Source organism: Panthera uncia, chromosome X (assembly GCF_023721935.1).
Source record: "Panthera uncia isolate 11264 chromosome X, Puncia_PCG_1.0, whole genome shotgun sequence".
In the NCBI taxonomy this organism is placed as follows: domain Eukaryota; kingdom Metazoa; phylum Chordata; class Mammalia; order Carnivora; family Felidae; genus Panthera; species Panthera uncia.
The window spans coordinates 120,263,193-120,286,867 of record NC_064817.1 but is presented as its reverse complement, the minus strand read 5'-3'; the positions used below and the strand labels follow the sequence as shown (position 1 = coordinate 120,286,867).

The 23,675-nt window shown below is 43.5% G+C and overlaps 1 protein-coding gene across 3 annotated transcripts in view; it reads right to left on the bottom strand.

Moving 5' to 3' along the window:
- Positions 1-1,352: 1,352 nt before the first annotated feature.
- Positions 1,353-23,675, bottom strand: part of NSDHL (NAD(P) dependent steroid dehydrogenase-like) — a 29,478-nt gene continuing 7,155 nt past the window's right edge. Inside the window, exons 2-8 of one of the 3 annotated variants that reach the window (XM_049644441.1) lie at positions 22,518-22,629; positions 18,890-19,048; positions 10,431-10,577; positions 6,634-6,762; positions 4,223-4,365; positions 2,994-3,096; positions 1,353-1,911 (exon numbers count right to left, since the gene is read on the bottom strand). In XM_049644441.1, the coding sequence (XP_049500398.1) occupies positions 1,579-1,911; positions 2,994-3,096; positions 4,223-4,365; positions 6,634-6,762; positions 10,431-10,577; positions 18,890-19,048; positions 22,518-22,589 (1,086 nt within the window). In that variant the 5' untranslated portion in view covers positions 22,590-22,629 and the 3' untranslated portion in view covers positions 1,353-1,578. The remainder of the gene's footprint in view (positions 1,912-2,993; positions 3,097-4,222; positions 4,366-6,633; positions 6,763-10,430; positions 10,578-18,889; positions 19,049-22,517; positions 22,630-23,675) is intronic. The other 2 variants (XM_049644443.1, XM_049644442.1) reach the window with 2 other exon arrangements.

Genomic DNA, 23,675 nt, shown 5'->3' with positions numbered 1-23,675 from the left:
CACTGCTCCACGCCGCCCCCCCCCCCCCCCCCCCCGCCCACCCAAGCCAGGCCGGTCACTTCTGTACTTCACTGAATCTGAGAAAGACAACACACTGCTAATGAACTTATGACAAGTCATTGCTTATGAACCTGGCCTTTCAGCCTGAAATGCCACCTAGGGGTCTACACCTATGGACCCTTTATCCATCCTTCGAGGTCCAACTCAATGCTGTCGCCTCCTCGTTGGAAGCCTTTTTGATGGTCTTGCCTGGAATCCATGTCTCCTTCCCCTGAAATTACACCACCTTGTCTCCCAGGCACCCTGGCTTGTGAACATATATCAAGCTCCTCTATTCTAAGTGCCTCCGGGGCAAAGACCTTGTCTTATTTCTGCTTGTGCTCCCCTGCCCCATCAGCTTCATACAGTCTACCCCCAGGCGGGGGTGACGTTCCTATCACACATACCTCATGGCATGTACAAGACCTTCACTTTACTCCAGTCTCTCCTGCTGCCTCTCCACCCCTGGACAAAGGCAGAGAAGAAAGCAGAAATCTTTAACATTACATTTCAATGAGTCTGGGAAGAAAGCAGGTTCTGTAAGCAGAATATCACCAGAAAATAGAGAGCACCGAAACATATGTGCTTTGCCTTTTGGAAACTGGCCGAAGGGTTCTATGAACATGAGCTGCAGAGAAACAGCCCTTTCTGCATCATCTCGTGGAGTTTCTGCCCAAACTCCAAGCAGATCCAGGAGGTACTTCTCTCTGACCTCTTCAGTGGCAGACTGTCAAGTGGCCCCACGTCCCATGTTAGAACAGGAACTACACAGCTGAAATGGCAGGCTGCTGGGGCACACTACCACCTTGCAACTAAAATGGACAATGGGGCTCTGCTGCTAAAGAGACATTTGTCCATGAAAGAACATTTTATGAAAAAACAATGCAGGCAGGCACACCAGCTACACCTGAGAGAGAACCTGGACGCATATATGGAGGTGACCAACAAGCGGTCTCTTCCCTCTGGAGATTGCTGGTGGTGGGGTGACAATTACTTAAAATTTTTAAGTTTTTGCTCTAACTTCTGTGTGTATTTGAAATGTACATTTGAAGTTTCACCATGTGTTTATAACTTCTGCTCTTCTTCTAGTATATCTGTATTATGTGGCTCCTCGAACAGTTTGTGGCTTCTCCTCTAGTATCAGTTCACATGGAAGAAAATGTACTTTCTCATCATCAATTAGCAAATGGGTTGTTTTTCCCCTATAGCTTCCTTGATTATGCACAAGCACACTGGAATGATAAGTAACCCAGGACTCAGGAGGGGTGGCAGAGAGGAAGAGGGAAAGAACGAGAACACCAAACAGCAGAATATGAAGCTGCCTGCTTTAAGAAAGTCAAATCCAATCCTACAAAGGGAGAAATGTCTGCTGCTTTCTCCACCCTTGTGGTCGCAGAAGAGCTGGGTGTGGTCTCATCTAACTGGCAGGAGGAGACCTAAACTCAGAGGAAACTCACTTGAAGGAGGTTAGTTTATTGATCCACAGGGGACAGTTAGTGGCTGGGGAATGCACTGAGAGGGCCCAGTATCCGGGGTGCCTCACTTGACCTTCCGCAGGTGGTGAAAGCCCTGTATAGTCCTTTCTATGGCGTCATCCATGGTGACCAGGGGCCGGTAGCCCATGACCTGTTTGGCTCTCTCACAGCTGTAATAGTGGAATGTGCCGGCCAGTGCGACTCGCATTGGTGTGAAAGTGGGCTGGACACAGATGATAGGACTGATCACCATCACCAGGAGGGACAGCAGAAGAGCCAGGTAGTAGGCCACCCAGTACGGGATGTGGTACTTGGGGGCCTCATAGTTGAGGCCTGTCAGGATACGAGACAGGAATGTCCAGAAAGGGATGGGCTCGTCATTGGTGATGTGAAATGCCTGGAGAGAGAACAAGAAGTTAGAAAATGCTCCCCAGCTGCAGAGGTGAGAAGACCACACTTGGAACTTGGGAGCTCAGCCACACGCTGCTGGCTCAGCCTGGGACCAGTATTTTAGGAAGCTAGTGGCTCTCCCTGCCTGCCCACCTAGTGTCTCCAATCTACCAATGTCAGACTGCGGCAGAGGGGCTTTTTTGGTTTGCAGCTATGGGCAGGTAGCCTTAAAGTCGAGAGGGAAGGTGAGGAGTTTTACCTATGGGCCAGGATTTTTAAGTGAAGCTTAGACTGAATTCAGGAAAGTATGTTTGTTAATTGCACTTAATTTAATAATAATGTTCTTCATGGTAAAACTCGTTATCTTCAGATGCAACAAACAGGTTATATTACATTTCTCAAATGTGATGTGTTTCGTCTAAACCAAAAGCCACACACTTACCCTAGTCCTGCCACCCTAAGTGTTACAGCAGTGGGAAAACAGCAGAGGTCCAGGAGAAAAATGAGGCCCAAAGAGGGACTTCCAAAGGTAGTGGTGAGAAACAGGAAAATGGAGGCCCTATGAGTGGGAGGAGAGGCTGAGGAGGCCCTAATGTGCTCTCCCCTCTCTGCATGAGGGCTCACCTCCCCTGACATGTCCATCCTGCCCACCAGGTGCCAAATGCCAGGACATTTAGGTATATCCACCCCTCTGGAGTGGTGAGAGGCATGAGCATGGGTGGGCAATGGGGGAGAAATGGAGAAATTTCCAGAATAAGCAGGAGAAAAGATGAATAGGAAGCACCCCATCAAATGTATGTGGGACCCTGCTGGGAGCAGTCAAGTCCACTGTGTGTATCCAGGTCACATAACATGGAGAACCAGGTCCTGAATGTTTATTCAATCCCAGCTCATTGGCCCTGGATTTGGGCTGTTTGGAGCTGTGTGGCACTGCAATGTCACCCCACCACCTACCAAAGGGGATCAACCTCGGACCAGATCGGCCAGGACACGGGAACATGAAGGCAATTTGCCAACAAATCCAATCATGGGGAGACACAATCCGAAGACGGGCAAACACACACGGGGCAGGAGGAGCAGGAGCCTTACCTTCCCACTGATGGCCACATCTTGGGAGAGGTGCTCTGCAGCCAGGATGTGTCCATGCACCACATTCTCCACGAAGGTGAAGTCCACCAGGTTCTCCCCATTTCTGTGGGCATGCCGGGAATGGTTCCACAGTTAGAGATGTGCAGGGGCCAACGTTTCTGGGGCCCTCAGAGGTGGGATATGTAAGGGCCAAGCAATGAGTCTGAGAGCCCAGTGCCCAGCCTGCCCTATCCTGGCAAGGCCAACCCCGGTATTATCTGCTCTGGGCTTCTATTTGGGTAGAGGGTCTTCAACTCCCCCTGGGACACTCTGGGCTAATGGCTTACTTTGGCCTCACACTTTTCTACCATCTCTTTCTAATCCCTCAAAGCAAGAAGACAGGGCAGCAAGGAAGCAAAGCAAGAGGCAGAGAAGCAAGGTGCCAGGACACAGGAATAAGAGGAGGAAAGAAAGAAAAAGAAAGGAAGGAAGCCAGGTGTACTGGGGAAACAGCCACACTCTGTCACCACCTGCAAGGGTCTTACCACCTGCACTTTCCTTGATGAGGAATGCGAACACCTCTACCTGCCTTCCTAGATGCAAGGAGAGCTGAAGGCCTGGCCCTTGACCTTGTGCCACTCTTTTCCCCCTTGAGCCTATTTCCTCAATTTCCCAACAGGGACACAAATATTTTCCCAGGCTACCTGACAGTGTACTAGGTTGAACACTGTCCTCCCCAAATTCATGTCTCCCTGGAACTTTTGGATGTGACCTTATTTGGAATTAGAGTCTCTGAAGGTGTAATCAAGTTAAGATGAGGACATATTGGGGTAGGATGGACTCTAAATCCAGTGGCTGGCATCCCTTTAAAAGGGAAATTGGGATAGAGACACACAGAAAAGATGCTCATGTGAATGTGGAGGCAGAGATTAGAGTGACTTGTTATAAGCTAAGTAACACCAAAGACTGCTGGCCACCACCAGAAGCTGGGAGAAAGGCCTGGAAGAGATTCTCCCTCAGTTTCCAGAAGGACCAACCCTGCCAATGCCTTGATTTCGGACTTCTAGCCTCCAGAACTGGGAGAGAATTAATCTCTGTTGTTTTAAGGCCCTCAGTTTGTGGTCACTTGTGGCAGCCCCAGGAGACAAACAGAGAGGGTGGCAGAAAAGGCCACATTAGAAGAGAGCTACACAAACTTGACTGATACTTGTCAAGGGGTCATGAAGAAGACCAATTGTGGGCCAACTTACCCAATCACAAACTTCATCTTGCCTTTCTTGGCTGCCTCAATGAGGATGGGGACCAACTGGGGGTCCTTTGGGCCAAAAATGCCATGAGGGCGGATGGCTATGGTTAAGAAATTCCTCTCAGGATCATTGGCATCCAGGACTGCCTGTAAAGAGCAGAAAGGGCAGGTCAGTAGCAAGACTCACAGGAGACATGGAGGCTGGCCTCTGCTCTGGTATAATTTGAAGCTACTGCTCTATTCCATCCACCCATGCCACCCAAATTTGAAAACACAGGAGAGGTAGCTGGGTCAAAACCAGTATGATCAAGGTCACCTGACTGGCTCAGTCAATGGAACATGCGACTCAGGGTTGTGAATTAAAGCCCTATGTTGGGTGTGGAGCCTACTTAAACAACAACAACAACAACAACCACAGTATGATTAAAGAGAAAGGCCTAAAATGCACAACTGCAGCCAGGGGAAGATGAGCCTTGGCCGCAGTTTGTGGAAAAAATCTGAGGGTTCTAGTTAGCAAGTTAGCCTTTAGCCTCCTGCCTTAAGCTCCACGTGCTTGTTTCCACCAGTCACAGGCCGCTCTGGTCAGTTCTAAGAACCACCTCCCGGGAAGGGTCTCTGATGAACCCAAGTGGGCCAGGAAGAAGGGACTGAGAAGGTAATGGGTCTGGGAGAAACAGTGCAGTTACTGGGTAGCTAAAGAGATGATCCAACACAGGTAAAGTCTAGAGCAGTGCCTAGTACCTAGTAAGCACTCAAGAAGTGGCAGCCGTTATTTCTGTCATCCACTGTCAGAAAAGATATGTTTCGCGTGGCTTAGTGGACAAACTAGAACTTAAGGACTTGAAGTACAGAGAAACAGGTTTTGCTTCAAAAGTGACAAAACATCCCGAATGATTTGCTATGTTATTGGTAAAAATGTGGACCATGACAGCTCCTACCCGGATGGGGCTGTGCACTGACCAAATGAGGTGACCCACGTCAACTGTTTCGGTATGTGCCTGGTATGTGTACTTATTGTACCACCTCACCTAGGATTTCTACTCTATGGTGGCAAAATTCTTGCACATGTTTTCCTCCCAGTGAGTTTAGGCTGACTTTGAGTTGACTGAGTTTATCATCAGTTGAGAGGTCTGAAAATCAACAGCGAGATGTGTGCCAACAGGGGCTGCCATGGGGCTCCAGGAAGGTCAATGTTGCAGGCATTTATAGGCTTTGCTTACTTCTAATTGAGCAGCCAAAAGTCAACGCAAGTGAGGCACCGATGGTCTGAGGCATGGCTGCCACTTACAGTAGACAGGGGGAGTCCCAGTGCCTTAGACGAGAGTGCTTCTTGGTTCAAGTCCTATCAGGTGGGAGCTCTGTGAGGCTCTCCATGCTCCAAGGAGAGGGTGGCAGAAGCTGGAGACAGGACTGCAGCTTACAAAAAGCCAGGCTTCCACCCCCTAGATTGGGGAGGCCCTTGTATCTCCCTGCAGATGAGTTATTCAGGAACTTTTTGAGTTGGAGTAATACCAAACAGATGGGAGGCAGCTGGCTCTCAGACAGCACAGTGGGATGCATGCCAAGCCAGCACTAAGCTCTAGTTTGCTGGCTGTGAAATGCAACCTCAGTGGGTATGATATGCTTCAAACACCTGGGAGAGGTAAGGTCACAGCTTCCCCTGCTAAGGCAAGCTGTCTGTGCTCAATGAGCATCTATGGCCTTCAAGTTAAGTATGTCCTTAGGGTAATATTCTCCTTGGACATTAGTCCTGGAGCTAGCTGCTGTCAGGGTCCCTGTAGCCCTGGAGTCCAAAGGCTTACTGGCCCTGTTACTCAACTCGGACTGCTGCTAAAACCAGGCGCTCCTGGGCGAAGCTAGTTTGCCAAGTGGAAACCAGTGCCTTGCATCGTACTTTTCCTTAAAATAAAGCAAGATCCTTTCATTGCTTAAGAATATGGGAAGGGGGTAAGAGTGCCACTAGGAAGGTGTGTTCAAATGAAAACACTTGTGTGTCAAGCCCAAGTTCTGCTTGAATGCTTGGAATTATCATAAATTGCCTCTGATTTCTATGGCAACTGAGTAACCTTGCATAGCGTAAAGGTTGAGTGCATGGGGTTAGCCACCCACTAGTTGCAGAGTCTCAGGAAGAAAGTGAATCTCTGTGCATCAACTGTCCTCATCTGTAACCTGGTGATGATAATAATATCCACCTTATAGGGTCATTGTGAAGTTAAAATGAGAAAGTTCCTGTAAAACACTCACATTAAGCTATTGTTATTATTTTTTAAATCGAATTTCATCCATGAATTTTACTTCCCAAGTTAGGTATTCAGGCCTGAGAACACTAACTTCATAAATATTTTTCTTAAAAATCTAAACCTTACAGATGTTCATGGAACTCGCTTGTCACTCAATGAGTTCTCAGGTACATACTCTCTCCTGTAAGATTTTTGTCTCCGTGTAATAGTCAATGGGTTTCATGGCATAAGGGAGGTCTTCGGTTCCATTCTTGATGTTGACACCCTCAAAGACGACACTAGCACTGCTGGTTAAAATGAGTTTCTGGCAGAGGAGAAAGGAAGGTTAAAAAAAATAAAAGTAAGAAATGATCGTTATTTAAACAATCTGATGGTCATGCATGAAAGAGAATCAAACAACATGTTCACAACCCTCACAGGCAAGGCACCGCACAAATTATTTACTGCAATGCTTTGCTATTCAGGTATTTTTAAAATAATTCAAAGATCAGCATCTTTTGTTAGCTACGTGGATTCGAGATACATTCTATAGCATTCTAAAACAGTGGATTTCACGTTTTTTTCTCTATCACTACTGAGAGGTGGAACAGGTATCTCACTGTGGGAATGATTCCTCAAGGGAGAAGGACAGCCCCCAAACTTAGAGGGAGATGTCTGTCTGAAAAAGATGCCTGGTGCTTCTGGTACCAACCCTGGCATGTCAGCACAGGTACACAAGCGCATGTGCACCATACCCACTTGAGAAGTGCTATTAGAAAGGAAATGCTTTCTTACAAGGGTCCCAGCTTCCAGCCCTCTGGTTAAAGGCAGCACGTCCAAAACTGAACACCAATAGCTCGAATCGTATCTTTACCGCTTTTATTCAACATTGTACTGGAAGTCCTAGTAAGTGTAGTGGGTTAAGACAAACAATAAGGAGTAATTTGAAAAGAGGAAACAAAACTATCACCATTCACAGATGTTGGAAACGTCTACACAGAAAACATTATAAACATACAGAAAATATTATAGTTACAGTTCAGTAGAGTTGGGGAGTCCAAAATCAATATACAAAAATTGTGTTTGTCATTAGCAATTAAAAATATAGGGGCGCCTGGGTGGCTCAGTCGGTTAAGCGGCCGACTTCGGCTCAGGTCACGATCTCGCGGTCTGTGAGTTCGAGCCCCGCATCGGGCTCTGTGCTGACAGCTCAGAGCCTGGAGCCTGTTTCAGATTCTGTGTCTCCCTCTCTCTGACCCTCCCCCGTTCATGCTCTGTCTCTCTCTGTCTCAAAAATAAATAAACGTTAAAAAAAAATTTTTTTTAAAAAATATAATATGAAAGATATTATTTTAATAACCCAAAATTAAGAACACAGGGATAAGTTTAACAAAAGATGTACAAAATCTTTCTAAAGTAAAGGATAAAACTCTATTAAAAGGCATTAAAGAGAGAGATAGAGATGTTATCATGTATTTATGGATACAAAGACTGAGCATTGGAAAGGTATCGATTCTCTCCCAAATTACCTTTAAATTTGATGCAATGACAATAACAACTCCAACAGCCTTTATCAAGGAACTCGAGAAGTTGATTCTAAAATTTACATGGATGAGCAAAGGGCTAAGGACAGCCACGCAAATTCTGAAGAACATGGCTAGGGGGTGAGTTGTTCTAGCACATACTGAGATTGACCTTAAGCCTTGCTTACTGAAGGCAGAGCACAGTAGCATGGGCACAGGCGGAAGCCAATGAAGCAGAGGAAAGAGCTGGGAAGAGACCCGTGGAAGGCACCTACATCTGAGATGTGCTGGAGGGGGCACTGAAGAGCAGGTAAGGGATGGGTCACATGATAAATGATGCTGAACAACAAAAATTCAATCGCTACCTCAGACCACATACAAACTTAAACTGTTGGTGGGTTAAAGATTTGAATGTGCAAAATAACACTTTAAACCTTTGGGGAGAAAACCCACATTAAACAGTCTCTTGATTCCAGTGTTAGGAAATGTTTCCTAAATATAATATGAAAAGCCATTTTCTGCACTGCAGCCCACTAAGCTATTCTGCCACTTCAGTGAATATACTCCATATACATATATTGAGATGGAAAAATCTCAAAAAACATGTTGGGAGAAAAAGCAAGTTGCAGGAAGATATATTCACTATATCATTTCTATAAAGTTTTTAACATGCAAACTGATAACTTATATTGGCTGCACATGGAGCAAAGAGCAATGATAAACCCAAGTTCAGGACAGTCATTCTCCATGGGTGGGGAAGGACAGCAATGGCATTGAGGATGGAAACACACAGGGCTTCAACTTCACCAGTAGTGTTACTTATACTCTGTGATGATTATATGAGTACTATATTATTCTTATTTGTTTATTCCATTAAAAAAAAAACAGCAGCAGTGAAATTCACAGAGCTCAAGCATGGTATAGACTAAGGAGTCTGGGATTTGGCATCAGAGGGTGATTTTAATCCCACCTCTTTCATTACTGGCAAAGAGATATCATTTAGCCTTCCAAATCTGGTTCCTCACCTATTAAGAGACATTAGTAGCTCCTGGTTACCTACTGAGAAGCAAATCAGGTGACAACTACAGGGCAAAATGTCTTATCATTTGCAAAGTATAAGGGGTCACTATTACTATGATCCAACCTTTCCAGGCACTGACCTCTGAAGAGCTCCTTATCCACTTGTTCTTTTCTTTTAATGTTTTATTTTTTTTTTATTTATTGGTGTTTGTTTATTTATTTTGAGAGAGATAGAGAGAGAGAGAGAGCAGGAGTGATTGTGTGCATGAGCTGGGGAGGTACAAAGGAGGGAGAGAGAGATTCCCAAGCAGGCTTCATGCTATCAGTGCAGAGCCTGACATGGGTCTTGATCCCATGAACCGTGAGATCATGACCTGAGCCTAAATCAAGAGTCGGATGCTCAACCGACTGAGCCACCAGGCACCCACTTGTTCTTGCTGGGTCAGTTGATGATGCTGGGTGGCCCATTAAGGGTGATGATCCTGAGAACCAGGATTTATAACAAAGCAGCAAGCTATGACAGGGTGGAAATTCATATGCCCTCAGATCTGAATTATAACAGGTTTCTATTGGTAAAAAGTAAACAGCTAATTTTTCTTTGAAAATGTAAGCAAGGTCTGGAAAATAGTATGGCAGTTCCTTAAAAGGTTAAACATAGAATTAGGGTATGATCCAGGAATTCCACTTCTGGGTATTTACCCAAAAGAACTGAAAGCAGAGACTGGAGCAGATATTTATACACCTACACCTCTAGCAGCATGATTCACAATAGTCAAACATGTAAGCAACAGGTGTCCACTGATGAATGAATGGCTAGACAAAATGTGGCCTCTCCACACAACGGAATGTTATTCAGTGGTTAAAAAAAAAAAAAAGACATTCTGATACAGGCTACAATATGGATGAACCTAGAAGACCTTATGCTGAGTGAAAGAAGCTAGATATAAAGTCCACTTCTATGCGGTCTCTAGATTCATGGAAACAGAATGTAGGATGGTGGGTGCCAAGGGCTTGGATAGGAGGGGGAGGGGTGCTATTGTTTAATGGGGATAGAGTTTCAGTTTGGGAAGATGAAAGTAGAGATGGGTTGTGGGGATGTTTGCAGAGCAATGTGAATGTACTTGATGCCACTGAACTGTAAATTAAAAAATGGATAAAATGGTAAATTTTATGACATCATAATAAAAAATATAAGCAATAGACATTTTACAGCTCTTTAACCAGAGACTGATAAGCCTTAGCATCCTCAGATGGTCTACTGAGATGCAGTTAGAATATTATAGCTCAAATTGGCCCAGCAGCTCCTAGGGTTGATTCTAGGATCTTCACAATATTTTAGGAAGCAAGCCTGGCTAGACCCAGGAAGAGAGCAAGAAGAACCCTGGCTCCCACACACTTAGAAGGGGCCACGACATGCTCCTGATAGCACTCACTCCAGCTTTCCCCTTACCTGAACCCCAGCCTCTTTGCAAGTTTCAATGACATTCTTGGTGCCAATGTAATTCACTCTATAAAAGAGTTCCTTGTTGTTACTGGATGGTGGGGGTGATGCACAGTGGAAAACCGTGCTTACACCTTTCAGAGCTGGGTAGAGATCCTAGAAAAGCAAACAGAGACCAAAGAAATTATTCCTGCTTTAGACAAGTAAACAGCCTCCTCACATTCCCACTCTCCAATCTATGGCATGTAGGTGTCTTGCCCTTTCATAAGTCTAATTAACATGGAAATACATCTCATTGTAAAAGATTCAAATAATACAGAAGTACATAGGATAGAAACCATGTTGTCCTTTCAATCGCCCCTCCCCATTGACTGGTCCCCAGGGAAAACTGGTTTAGGGCATGAGAAAGAAGCCTGTGGGGTCCAGACAAAGGCAATATCTGTGCCTCTGTGTACCATGGGGGGTATGTATGCATGTGTGTGACAATTCAGGGCACCTGATGGTAAAACTCCTGGGAAAACCAGCTCATAGATACAAATTATGAATAATATGAAAAAGTCCCACAACATGAAAGGCAGTGCAAACAGCCAATACACAGGAGTAGTCCCTTCTGTGAAAATAGATATGGAACAGCAAGAGCTGAAAGGAAATAAAAACAGGTATGCTTAATTTACTGCTAAAAGGAACCAGAGCTCCTGAGAGCAAGGGCTGATTATAGATCTGGGGCAGGAAATAGATAAGACGAGTCAGGAACACCTTGTTGAGCCAGAAAGTAAGGAAGCTAGCTAGTCAAGACTCCTGGGGTCCTGTTAAAAGGACTCAAGAGTCAACTTGAAGAGGCTCTCACTGGCCAAAGAAGGGGCAATTTGATCACCAGTAAGAATAAGAATTCCTTCTACAAACTAATAAAGGAAACAAACAGTCAAACATTTAATCTGCATAAGGTGCAAAGAATTGAATTAAGAAAGAAAGAGAGAATGATGGCATGTCGCCATTTTACAAAACCTTCATTAAGCAATAAGATCTAGGAATGATCAACAGACGGACATCACTAAAACAAAGACAATCATGAGTTTATGTGCCTAGATCCACTGATTATTAATATTTTGCCATAATTTTCTTTGTAGGTACACACACACAAGATCTTTTTTTTTTTTTTGAAACCACTTAAGAGTAAGTTGAGACACTGTGCCACTTTGCCTCTAAACTCTTCATTAGGTATATTCTAAGAATAAAGACATCCTCCTAAATACCACTAATGATCACACACAATAAATGTAACAGGATGGGACACTCTTATCCAATAATTAGTCTATATCCAAATTTCTCCCATTGTCCCAGTAATGTCCTTTAAAGGCATTTTTATATTTGGATCCAAGATCCAATCATGGATCATATTGTATTTAGTCCTCATATCTCTTCTGTCTCTTTCAATCTCGAACATTCAGTGATGATTCTTGCCTGGAACACTTATTAACACATTATTGCAAAATGGTAAAAATCCTAATTCTAGCATTTGTTTTACTTTTATTAGTTGGCATTCCTCTGTAATGTAGATGTTCCCCCTCCTCTATACTAGTTTTTCTTTTTTTTAAAGTTTATTTATTTATTTTGAGAGAAGCAAGTAGGGGAGGGGCAGAGAGAAAGAGGGAGAGAGAGAATCCCAAGCAGGCTCCATGCTGTCAGCCTAGAGCCCGACACAGGGCTCGAGCCCACGAGCTGAGATCGTGATCTCAGCTAAAATCAAGAGTTGGAAGCATAACTGACTAAGCCACCCAGGTGCCCCCTAATTTTTCTTTTTATCATTTTCAGGGACACATGGATTCTTATTTTATTCAATGCATTACTATTCACTACTATTACCTTTTGTGAGGTTTAAATGTCCCAAATTTGGCCAGTGGAAGCTCTTCAAGTTGGTTCATGTCCTTCTTTTTTAAAATTTTTAAAGTTTATTTATTTATTTATTGAAAGATATATATATATATATATATATATATATACACATACACACATATATCGAGAGAGAGAGAGAGAGAGAGAGAGAGAGAGAGAGAGAGAGATGGTGGGGAGGGCACATGGGATGGGCAAAGAGAGGCAGAGAGAGAGAATCCTGAGCAGGCTCCAAACCTGCCAGAGCAGAGCCTGGCATAGGGCTCAAACTCACAAAAACTGTGAGATCATGACCTGAGCCGAAGTCAAGAGTCGGACACTTCACTGACTGAACCACACAGGCACCCCAGGTTCCTATGTCCTTTTGACATATTCTTATTAGGTTTTGAGCACTTTCTTAATTTTGTCCTAAGAAAATGTCTCAGGCTCACTGTATTACCCCTGCTCAGAGTCCTGAATAGGCTATATTCCCAAGGAACCCTGGTCCTTTTATGGGCAATAGCATACAGAAATCAAAATCTGAGCACTAGATGTACATATTGCTATTGGTGCCCCAAAGGAAAAAACTGAACCAGAATCAGATCCAGCTCTTAGTCCACTAGAAATATAAGGCAGAGATCTGACTTTAAACTTTGTAGTACTCACATCAAAAAAGTAAAAATAAATGGATGAAAATAATTATAATGTATTTTATTTAATATATCCAAAATACTATCATTTCAATATGTAATCCAGATAAGAATTATTAATTAATTATGTATATTCCCTTTTTCTGTACTACATCTGCTTTACTGGACAGTGCAGTCCCAGACCTACCAGTTTAGAAACCCTAGAGAACAGAGGGACATGTCAAACAAAACCATGGGAATGCAATCTGCAAAATCCAGTCCATGGGAAATGCTACAGGACAATAAATACAGTTCTAAATAAATATCAGTTATTCAACAAATGAAATGTGAAGGGGAACTTTTATAAGAGACTTAACTAGCTCAATCAACTTCAGTATCTTAACCTTCTTGGTTCATTATTTGGAAAGAAATCTTCTTGGTTCATTATTTGGAAAGAAATCTTCTTGGTTCGTTATTTGGAAAGAAATCTTCTTAGTTCGTTACTTGGAAAGAAATCAATTTAAAAGCACTTATGAGACATTTAGGGGTATTTAAACACAGGCTGGAACTTAAGGAATTGTCACCATGTTTTAGATGTAGTTGTGGAACTGTGTTTTTAAAAAGGCTCCTTATCTTTTAGTGACAAATACTGAAATACTTACAGGAATAAAAATGATAATGGTGTTTAGGATTGGCTTCAAAACAATCTGAGGGTGGGGTGGGGATATAGGTGAAACAAGACTGTCTGTGAGTGGATATGATACAGAGGAAATCTATGAAATATTACAAAGACAGAACTTGAAAGAACACATGAAGGAGAAACTAACAGACATGTAGAATATAATTAAGGACGCCCACCTTCCCTCCATGTATGTCTGGTAAGGTTTCCAGAAAGAAAAGAGAATGGAAGTAGAGTCAGTATTTGAAGAATTTTCCAGAAATGAGGACGGAATTCCATCCTCAGAGTCCAACGGCCCACTAGGTGTTGAGTAGGATTTAAATACAAAACGAAAAGTCAGACCTAGACATGTTTTCCATAGAGTATACAGGATAAAAAAGAAAATCCTAAAAGGCATGAGAGGAAAACCCAGCTGACCCCCAAAGGAATGATCAGATTGAGTGTTGGAAGGAATAGTTATGAACCTACAATTCCACCCCCAGCAAATAAGCACTTATGAGAAAGGGTGACATAACAACATTTTCAAGCATACAAGGGCCATAGAAAGTTTTCTGCCCAAATATTCACTGAAGGATGCTAAAGGAAACATTTCAGGAAGAGGAAGGAACCTAGAAAGAAATGGGAGAGAAGAAGTACTGATGAACGAATTCAAGAATATGGCACAAAACCTAAGTAGTGACTTTCAAACCCATTTTAAACCCCTTCACCCTCTTCACATCCTCTTTAGCTTGGACTTCTTGATCCATCATTGCAATCTTGACCTTGCTTATGTCTGTCTTTATCAAGTTGGTCTGGCAAACTGCAGCCCTGGTTAAATGCAACTCTCTCCTTCTCCCTGCTGGTGCCTGAGTAGCTGAGTGTAGCTGGAGAATACACCATGCTGGCGGGTCTTGCTTTAAGTTTGTGTTTAAAAAAAACTTTGTAAATAAAAGACTAGCAACCATATCACAGGAGTAGTAGAGACTTGAGAGGGCAGTTTGGAAGGAAGCTGAAGTTTGCTAAGGAGTCTCATCTCCTTTGAGAGTACACAGCATTGATCAAGAGAGACAATATCCCTGCCTTCATGGAACTTCCTTTCTCCAGGGATGGTGGGCAGATAAACAAGTAGATACAGAGTATATCAGCTAGTATCAAGTGTTATACAGAAATATAATACCGAGTAAAGGAGATCTAGAGTGGCTTGTGGCTTAGCATAATAAGTTGGTCGGAGACTTAAATTTAGGGAGCAAGGTTGGTGGTTCACAAAGAACATTCCTGGTAGAAAGAGCAGTGAGTACAAAGGTCCTGAGGCAGAAATTCGGTGAGTCTGAGGAGTGGTAAAGACACCAGTATGCCTGGAGCAGAGCAATGAGCAGAGTAATACAAGAGAGGGTTAGGCCAGAGAGGTAGTGAGGGCAAATCATGCAGGACCTCATAGGTGACTATAAGGGCTTACATGTTTGCTCTAAACATAACTGGATCACTGGAGACTTCTGAACAGAGGGGTATCAAGATTTGATTTATGCATTAAAAGGGTGGTGGCTTCGAGAAGCATGGTAACAAATGAAGGAATAAGAAGTTGGTGAATTGGGGATCTATTCGGAGAGTGCAGTCAAAAAGATCTGATGATGAATGTGATGAAGGGTACAAGAGAAAGGAATCAAAGGTAAATGTATTGTGTTTGGCCAAAGCAATTGGAAAGACAGAGTGGGTCATTTATTGAGATGGAAAGGACTTTTGTAGGCTTGCTGTAGTGGGAGAGGGGGCCTGTAGCAGGGAACCAGGAGCTGAATTTTGGATATGGCAAGTCTAAAATGTCTGTTATGTATCTAAATAGAGATATCTGCCTGCTGGACAGATACAGTCCAGGAGAGCTACAGGCTGGAGATATCAAGCTGGGAGCTCATCAGCTCCTAGACTGTATTTCATCGGTGAACCAGGGGAGGGGGGATTCACGTGGACACTGAGTGTGCTCAGAGAAGAAAAGAGATCTAAGCAATAAGCTCTGGAGCCTGCCACATTTAGAAACTATAGAGATAAGGAGAACAAGAACCAGAAAAAAGAAATTATAGAGATGAGACAGAATGGCAAGAGGAGAAATGGGCAAGTAGGGTGTCCTAGGCTTGGCCACTGGATCTGGTTTCCTCTAGGCCCCCGATGGCTGTGACAGGGGGCTGTTGGTGACAACCTAGCTGGAGTACTTGTAAGAGACAATGGAATGAAGCAATCAGAGGCGACAAGTGCAAATGGTTCTTTGAGCTCCCCCTATGACACAAGAGAGACTGGAGTGGGATCTCCCATCAGGGCGTTTTGCTTTCTTACGATGGGTGAGCCTGCAATATGTCTGTGTGCTGATGGCTATGATTGGGCAGAAAGGGATCAATTGCTGATGCAGGAGAGAAAGGCCAGAATCCCTAGCTGAATCACTGGGTAGGAAGAGAGGGGCTCCAGCTGGCACAGATAAGGCACCTGCAGAGCGTGGATGTGGTCACAGGCACGTCTGTGTATGTGGTGCCATGAGGTACCATGGGACCAGCTTGAAGGCCATGGCCATGAAGAACAAGGCAAAAAACCTTGTATTTTCTTCTTCGGCCCTGTTCAGTGCCCAGAGGCCCCAAGGGAGGAGGGAGAATCAGATTTAACCAGGACTGGGGTTATACCTAGGAAGTATAACCTGATGTAGAAGTTTATGTGTCCACTTGGTGAGGCTCCAGTCCCATCATTCCATCAAATACCTGTCTAGGTGTTGCCATAAAGGTATTTTATGACTGTGGTTAACATCTATAATCAGCTGACTTTAAGTACAGGAGATTATCCTCCATACTCTGTGTGGGCTTCATCCAATTACTTGAAAGGCCTTAAGAGCAAACCCTGAGGTTTCTGTAAGAAATTCTGCCTCAGGACTGCAGCATCAGCTCCTGCATGAGTTTCCAGCCAGCTGGCCTGCCCTGCAAATTTCAATCTTGCCAGCCCCACAATCCCATGAGCCAATTTATTTAATTAAATCTTATTCTATCCCTTTCTCCATCTCTCTCTCCCTCTTCCTCTTTATCTACACACACACACACGTTAGTGGTTGTTTGTCTGGAGAACCCTGACTGATACAGACAAGAAGAAAGAGGCAAGGGGGATAAGTGTTATGCAAGAGAGTAAGTCAGCCTTGGACTCAAAGGCAGTGAGGACACAAACTGGGTGACGGAGAGTGGAAAAGAGCCAGAAATCTGGGTGTGGTTTAAGGATTGGTAGGTGAAGGTATTAGGTTACGAACTAGAAAGATAGGAGGTGGTGGGGGGCCTGTAAGTGAGATCATGTTGAGGACACATTTAGTAACAGTAACAGGCTCTGGGGCGGGGGATGACAACAGGCCTGGAAGCCAAGAGGCTGAGTGACAGAAGGCCAAGGAGAGGTGAGGTGAGGGTATTGGCAGGGTCATTTGTGTGATTACTGAACTTATCGACAGTTATGATGAGGCTGACCTCGGCCAGGAGCTAAAATCACTAAGAAATAAGATGGAGTCCCCTGGGAAAGGGAACACATGGCTGTGGATGACTGTCCCAAGGAAGGCACTGGGGTATGTACAGTCTGCTGGCACCATCTGCACAGCCAGAGGGATCTTAGGGCAGTGAGGAAGTGGCAATGACAAGGAAGACTTCTACCCCATCTCCAGGCTCAGAGGTGTGGGCAGGATGGGAGAGAAGACAGCCTGCGAGGGAAGCTGTGTCCTTAAAATTCAAAGTAAAACAACTATGGCAAATGACGCCAAAGTCAAGAATAAGAGCCCACGGACAGGCTGAAGGAAGCTGTCTGTGATAGAGCATTCTAAATCCATAAGAGAAACAAGGTAAGCCAAAGACAAATGGACAAAGGTTGTTGACAGGCACTTCACAGAGGATCAACAAAGAGCACAGAGTCTGGCCTCCTGAATAGGGAGGGCACATGACTCTAAGCCTCACCAAACTACCATTCCACATTCTTTGGAATGGCAATACCAAAAAGTCTAAGTACACTGAGTGTTGGCAAAGACGTAGAACGATGCGGATCCTACCAACCACACTGCTGGTGTGAACAGAAAACTGATATAGCAGCTTTGTTCAGCAATTTGGCAACATCTAATAAAACTCAAAATATTAATACCTTTATGACACAAGTAAAGCCTGCAAACGTGCTCAGTAAAAGAAGCCAGTCATAAAAGGACACATATTATTGCATGATTCCACTTATATGAAATGCCCAGAGCAGGCACATCTACAGAGACAGGAGATGAGTGGGTTGCCAAGGGCTGGGAGGGCAGGAGAGCAAAAGGGGAACAACTGCTAATGGGCCTGGGATTTTCTGCTGGGATGATGAAAATGTTCTGGAATGAGACCAAGGTGATGGTCACACAACTTTTTGACTACACAACCACTGAATTGTACACTTTAAAAATATGAAGTTTATGGAATGTGAAACATACCAATAAAAAAACCCTGAAAACCAGCGACTGCACTTTGGGGTACGTAGGTGACCCTTGAACAACACGGATTTGGACTGCATGGGCCCACTTATATGCGGTTTTGAGGTAAATACAGTACAGGACCATGAATGTATTTTCTCTTCTTGTGGTTTTCTTTTTTTAATGCTTATTTATTTTTGAGAGAGCACAAGAGGGACAGGGGCAGAGAGAGGGGGACAGAGGATCCAAAGTGGGCTCTGCATTGACAGCAGCAAGCCCAAAGTGGGGTTCAAACTTGCGAACTGTGAGATCAAGAGCTAAGCCAAAGTCAGATGCTCAAGTGACTGAGCCACCCATGTGCCCTACTCCTTATGGTTTACCTAACAACATTTCCTTTTTTGTAGCTTACTTTATTGTAAGAATATTGTATATAATACATACAACATACAAAATGTGTGTTAAGTGACTGTTTATATTACCGGTAAGGTCAACAGTAGACTACTAGCAGTTAAGCTTTTGGGGAGTCAAAAGTTGTACACGGAGGGTCGGTGCCTCTGACCCATGTTGTTCTAAGATCAACTGAATACTCTGGAACAGTAGTCAGCACAGTATAGCCTGTGGACAACTTTGTAAATAAAGTTTTATTGGCACACAGTTGCACCCATTCCTTTATGTACTGACCATGGCTGCTTTTGCACTACCATGGTAGAGTGCAGTTGTACTGACGAAATGAGGGTATGTGTTAAATTCTTTCATGTAACTTTAAATTTTTTCAAAAGAAATTTTTTTGAAACAATTTGGCTGACCTCTGAGCAGGGTAAGCCTGGTAGTTTCCCTTTGGGGGCCTGTGGAAAACTGGCAAGGCTGGGTGGTCCATTACCTGTTGGTTGCAGAGGTCACCCAGAAAGAAGTGCACCTGGGGATTGTCAAACCCTTGCCGTATATCAAATACATTGACAGCGTAGCCTCTTGCCAGCAACTGCTCCACCATGTGCTGCCCCAGGAATCCAGAGCCTCCGATCACTGTGCACTTACTGGCCTGCAGAAAGAGAGGGATGGGCAGAGGGTATATGAGAATTTGAAGCTATAAAGAACTTTGACTCACATGTTCATGAGCAAGTCCATCTGTTTGTTTGAAATTCTTTTTGAGTCAAGTTGGAAGCTTTATATAATTCTGGTGTTCTATAGCCAGTGGCACCCTCCTCTCCAGAGATAAGTAAGGAGGAAAGAGAGATAGCAAATGATACTGAGATAGACTTTGGCTGGATTGGATGATCTGATACACACATGCTGTGTGTTTAACGAAAGGAGCAGGAAACACCTCTGGAAAAAATGAAACTATGTATGATCAAAACTGGACAATACAAAAAATCCCAAAGTCATACCTTCTTGCTCCTAATAACAGAGCCCTGGGCACTTCTAGAACAGACAGAAACAAAATAAAACACAACACAACATGCCACCCACTCAACTGACAATGTCGACTTAAAATATCAGTAAGAAGAAAGCAAAGTGTCTATGCTCGCAGGAGAAAGTCAGCCTCTTTTCCTCAAACTGACCATTACAGGGCTGTGCTGTGTGACTTTGGATTTGTCACCTAATCCCTTCCCACCTTAGTATATCCAAGACTATTGCTGTCTGATGGGATCTCCTGGAGGGGTTGCAGGGAGGATCAGTAAACTGTTAATCAGCCAGGCCCTCGGCTTTGCTTTCCCTTCTCTGAGCTCTGAGCAAACCGACGAATCAGGGAAGAGCTATGGTGCTTACATTTCACCTTCTGCAACATGTGCACTTTCTGGGCTAAATTCCAAATCTGACAACTGGGGATAATGGAAGGACAGAGCACCAGATGCAGACACTTCAATATTCTGATGCCAGGGAGAATAAAACTGTCTGTTGCACACTGATTAAGCTGGCCCCAACAGTCTCCAAAGGAGGACCAGTGATATCCATCCTCCCTGGGGTCTTTCTAAAACTGTATCTGGGCTTCCTGAAAATGACAAACACCCATTTTCCCTAAGCTCATGTACAGTAAATCAAAGTTGGGAATGTGGAAACTAAAGATATTAAAGAAATTCTGATCCTGATTAGAAAACAAACAAACAACCCCTCTATTTATCCCTTAAATATCTATACAATTGAGTTAATGCAGGAGACTTCAGAGGTGTCAGGGCCCCTACTACAGACTCGCCCCTCCCAACCTAGTATCCCATGGACTGGCATTTTTACTGGAGTCCACTGGGCCACCCAGAGATGGCTCTGGAGCTTAAGCATCATTTGTTCAGGCACGTGTAACCTACTGATGTAATCAGCTTCACTATTCCACACCGCACCCCATCCCCAACAAAATGATCTCTTCAACCCATTTTTGTCTAGGTTTTGTTTGATTACTCTCATATACGTGTAATCACACCATGCTAAATAATTCGTACCTTGACTGGAATTTCTAAGATATTCCCAGGACACAGGCAAATTAAATACACAAATCCCATTTGATCCTCATTTTGGCTATACCTTCTCCTTCCCTCAAGTCAGCTGTACAGGTAAATGTAGGTTTTTTAGAATAACTCTGAGCCTCCCTGCTCCCCAAACTGATTTTTCTTGGTTTGCTAAAAGCTTGCCTTAGTTCAAAGAGGTTCAAACTAGACATGTTTTGACAGTATTCCAAAGGATTTCAGATTCTCTTGTTATCTAGCATCTCTAGTTATAATTGTTTCATAGTTTGATGGTCTAATTATTTTAAAAAATCAAATAACCTTTCTACTATGTCCAGTGCAATTTCCTTTCATGATTTTATTTATTTATTTTTTAAAGTTTATTTATATTGAGAGAGAGAGAGAGCACGAGCATGAGTGGGGAAGGAGCAGAGAGAGGGAGAGACACAATCCCAAGCAAGCTCTGCACTGTCAGTGCAGGGCCTAATGTGGGGCTTGAACCCATGAACCACGAGATCATGACCTGAGCCAGAATCAAGACTGAGCCACCCAGGCGCCCCCGCTTTTTTTTTTTTTTAAATCATTATTATTATTTTGAAATGTGGCACCAATATTGCTTGGAACAAGTGGGCCAATGGCTATTCCACAGAGAGTTCTGTAGTGATGAGAACTGAACTGACATTTACCCCAGAAAAGTCAGGTGTGTGATGGGCCAACGTCTTTAATCACACCTATAATACCACATGGTTAGAGATCATATGAAATAACCACTTACGTTTTATGGCCATGAAAGATGATGCAGAGGAAGTGGGCACAGTGGACAAGAAGGAACATGTACTAACAAGAATAAAACTCTGGACTGTAAACAGGTAATGAGACTCAAGAATGCGTTACTGAGAGAAGTTATAAAATCAACATCTTGGAGAGAGTTTTAAGAACAGAAAAGAAAGCCATCTAAATGATTTTAATTGCAATATGACCTTGAGGTAAGAGAATGACCTAGGCCCCTGGGTTTCTTTTAACCTGTTCTGTTTTCCTTTGTCTCTAGCAGTGGGCCTCTTTTCAGAGAAGTCTTACACAGAACATATATATAAGGTAAGATGAAAGTGTTCTTTTTAAATTTTTAACTTATACTTCTTATAAAGGCAACCAGTGAGAAAGAACACCATGACACAACCATTGAAATGTAATTTTTTTGGGTTGCTGAGTATCAGTAAAATCCTAATTTATACAAACAAGGAACCAGATGGCAAGGGACTCTGATGGTTCATCTGAACATTAGAATCTCACATTAACCTTCTATTATAGAGGCACAGAGGAGGCTTTATTCTGAGCTACCCACCAAGACAAGTGTGATCTAGTGGGGAAACTCCTGGGCATCTTTAATTTATTAACATTTGATATAAACACATTTTATCTTGACGTGATTTCATTTCTGAAACATTAGCATTCATTAAAAATGAATCAAACCAAACCTATGCAGACCTACATGAAGAACCTCCAGGAGCCCTGACAATTCCTTAAAGTCCTTTCTGATACTTGCAATGCTAGATCTTAGGAGTCCTTGCTACTGCCAGTGTGGTTGCTAGGGAAGCCTTCTGCCATTCCAACCAAAAGCCTAGTCTAGCCTGTTGAAGGCCACGTGAAGGCAAACTGAGGCACCCAGCCAATGCCAGCAGTTACTGCCAGGGATGTGAGTGAGGCCGCTTGGAACTCACACCTCGGGGGGGGGGTCCCCTTGACTGCAGGTGGGTGGGTAAACCCAGAGGAAACCAGCCAAGGACTCCCAAGTGGGGCCAGCCTGAATCACAGAATCAAGAACAAAGAAATGGGTATGGTGTTGTTTTAAACCACTATGTTCTAACACTGTTACATAGCAATAAGTAACTGAAACCTTGAATATATATGTATATATGTGTGTGTATGTGTATAAACTCAACATTAATTGATTTGATAAATGTACCAAATACAATTTTTAATCCACAGGTAATATCAGTGGCTTCCTGGTATATATGTGCTCGACTTTCCCCTTATCTGGTTTTGGTTAACCTTTTTTTGTGTGTCAGTACTCACATTTGGAATGTCTTCTGTCAAATGTGTCCGTGTGACCTGGTCTCTCATTGGCTCACCAAATGCTCGTTCCATTTCAGCTCCAAATACCGTTATGTTTGCGATGAAGTTTTCTCTTCATAAAGACATATTTAGAGACAGACATTTATATAATATAAACTGAAACATTTTTTAGGCATTAGTGTTTTTGTGTGGATGCCATTCCCCTGTCAAGTTTCCACAAAGAGCTGAACCACAGTGGTAGCTATTAAATGAAGCCCTCCGCTTAATATTCCTGTGACAGGCTTCTTTCTGAGGAAAAGGTGTAACTGGGCCCATAACTCACTGCATTCTTGGATTAGAGGCAAAATGGGAAGCCAGTTAAATGGCCTCTCTCGTCAATTACAACAAAAGGAGCATCTTTGGCATTGTAGCTTTTTCCATGGCACTCACACATTTCAATTATTCTCGATTTTCCTTGTGTTGATCATTACATTGTGGGAGTGCAGTGGGAAAATGCACAGACGCAGGGAGTGCTGGGTTCTGGTGCCAGCCCTACGACAAACTAGGTAAATCCACTCCAGTCCTGTCTTTCTGCTGCAGCTGAGTTTTCCCGTGAATAAAAGGGACTATGTGCTCATCCCCATGATGCTAGGGCAGGGGGTGTTGGGAGTGGAACAGCATAATAGAAGACAGAGCTCTTCGTGGTGAAATTAAAGCCACCCTGACTATGTGTGGAAGAACTCTGTCTGGGGTTGTCAGAAGCCTTCAGGAAGTGGTCAGAGTATGGTGGGGACTGAGCACTTCACAACCAAGACACAATGAAGCATACCAGCTGATGGAAGAACCGTAACACCAAACAGACGAGTAGTTTATAAGACAAGTTTTTGTGACAGCCCTTAGGATATGCTCCTCTCTTCATTCACCCATAATACTGACTCACAAACAAAGAGAAGCATTCAATTTTGGGTTAGATGTATTTGGTCTTACATCTGTTTTCTTGGTAGTGGTCAATTTACTTAAGTCATGGATCTCCTAACATCTGGAGATGGTGAAATCTGTGACAAAGAAAACAGTCCAACTGCGTGCAAAAAGCTAGATTCACAGAACACTTATCAGTGAGAAGGTGGCTGCCAGGCAGCCAACACCAGGGTCTCAAACACCATGACTGCTCCGATCCAA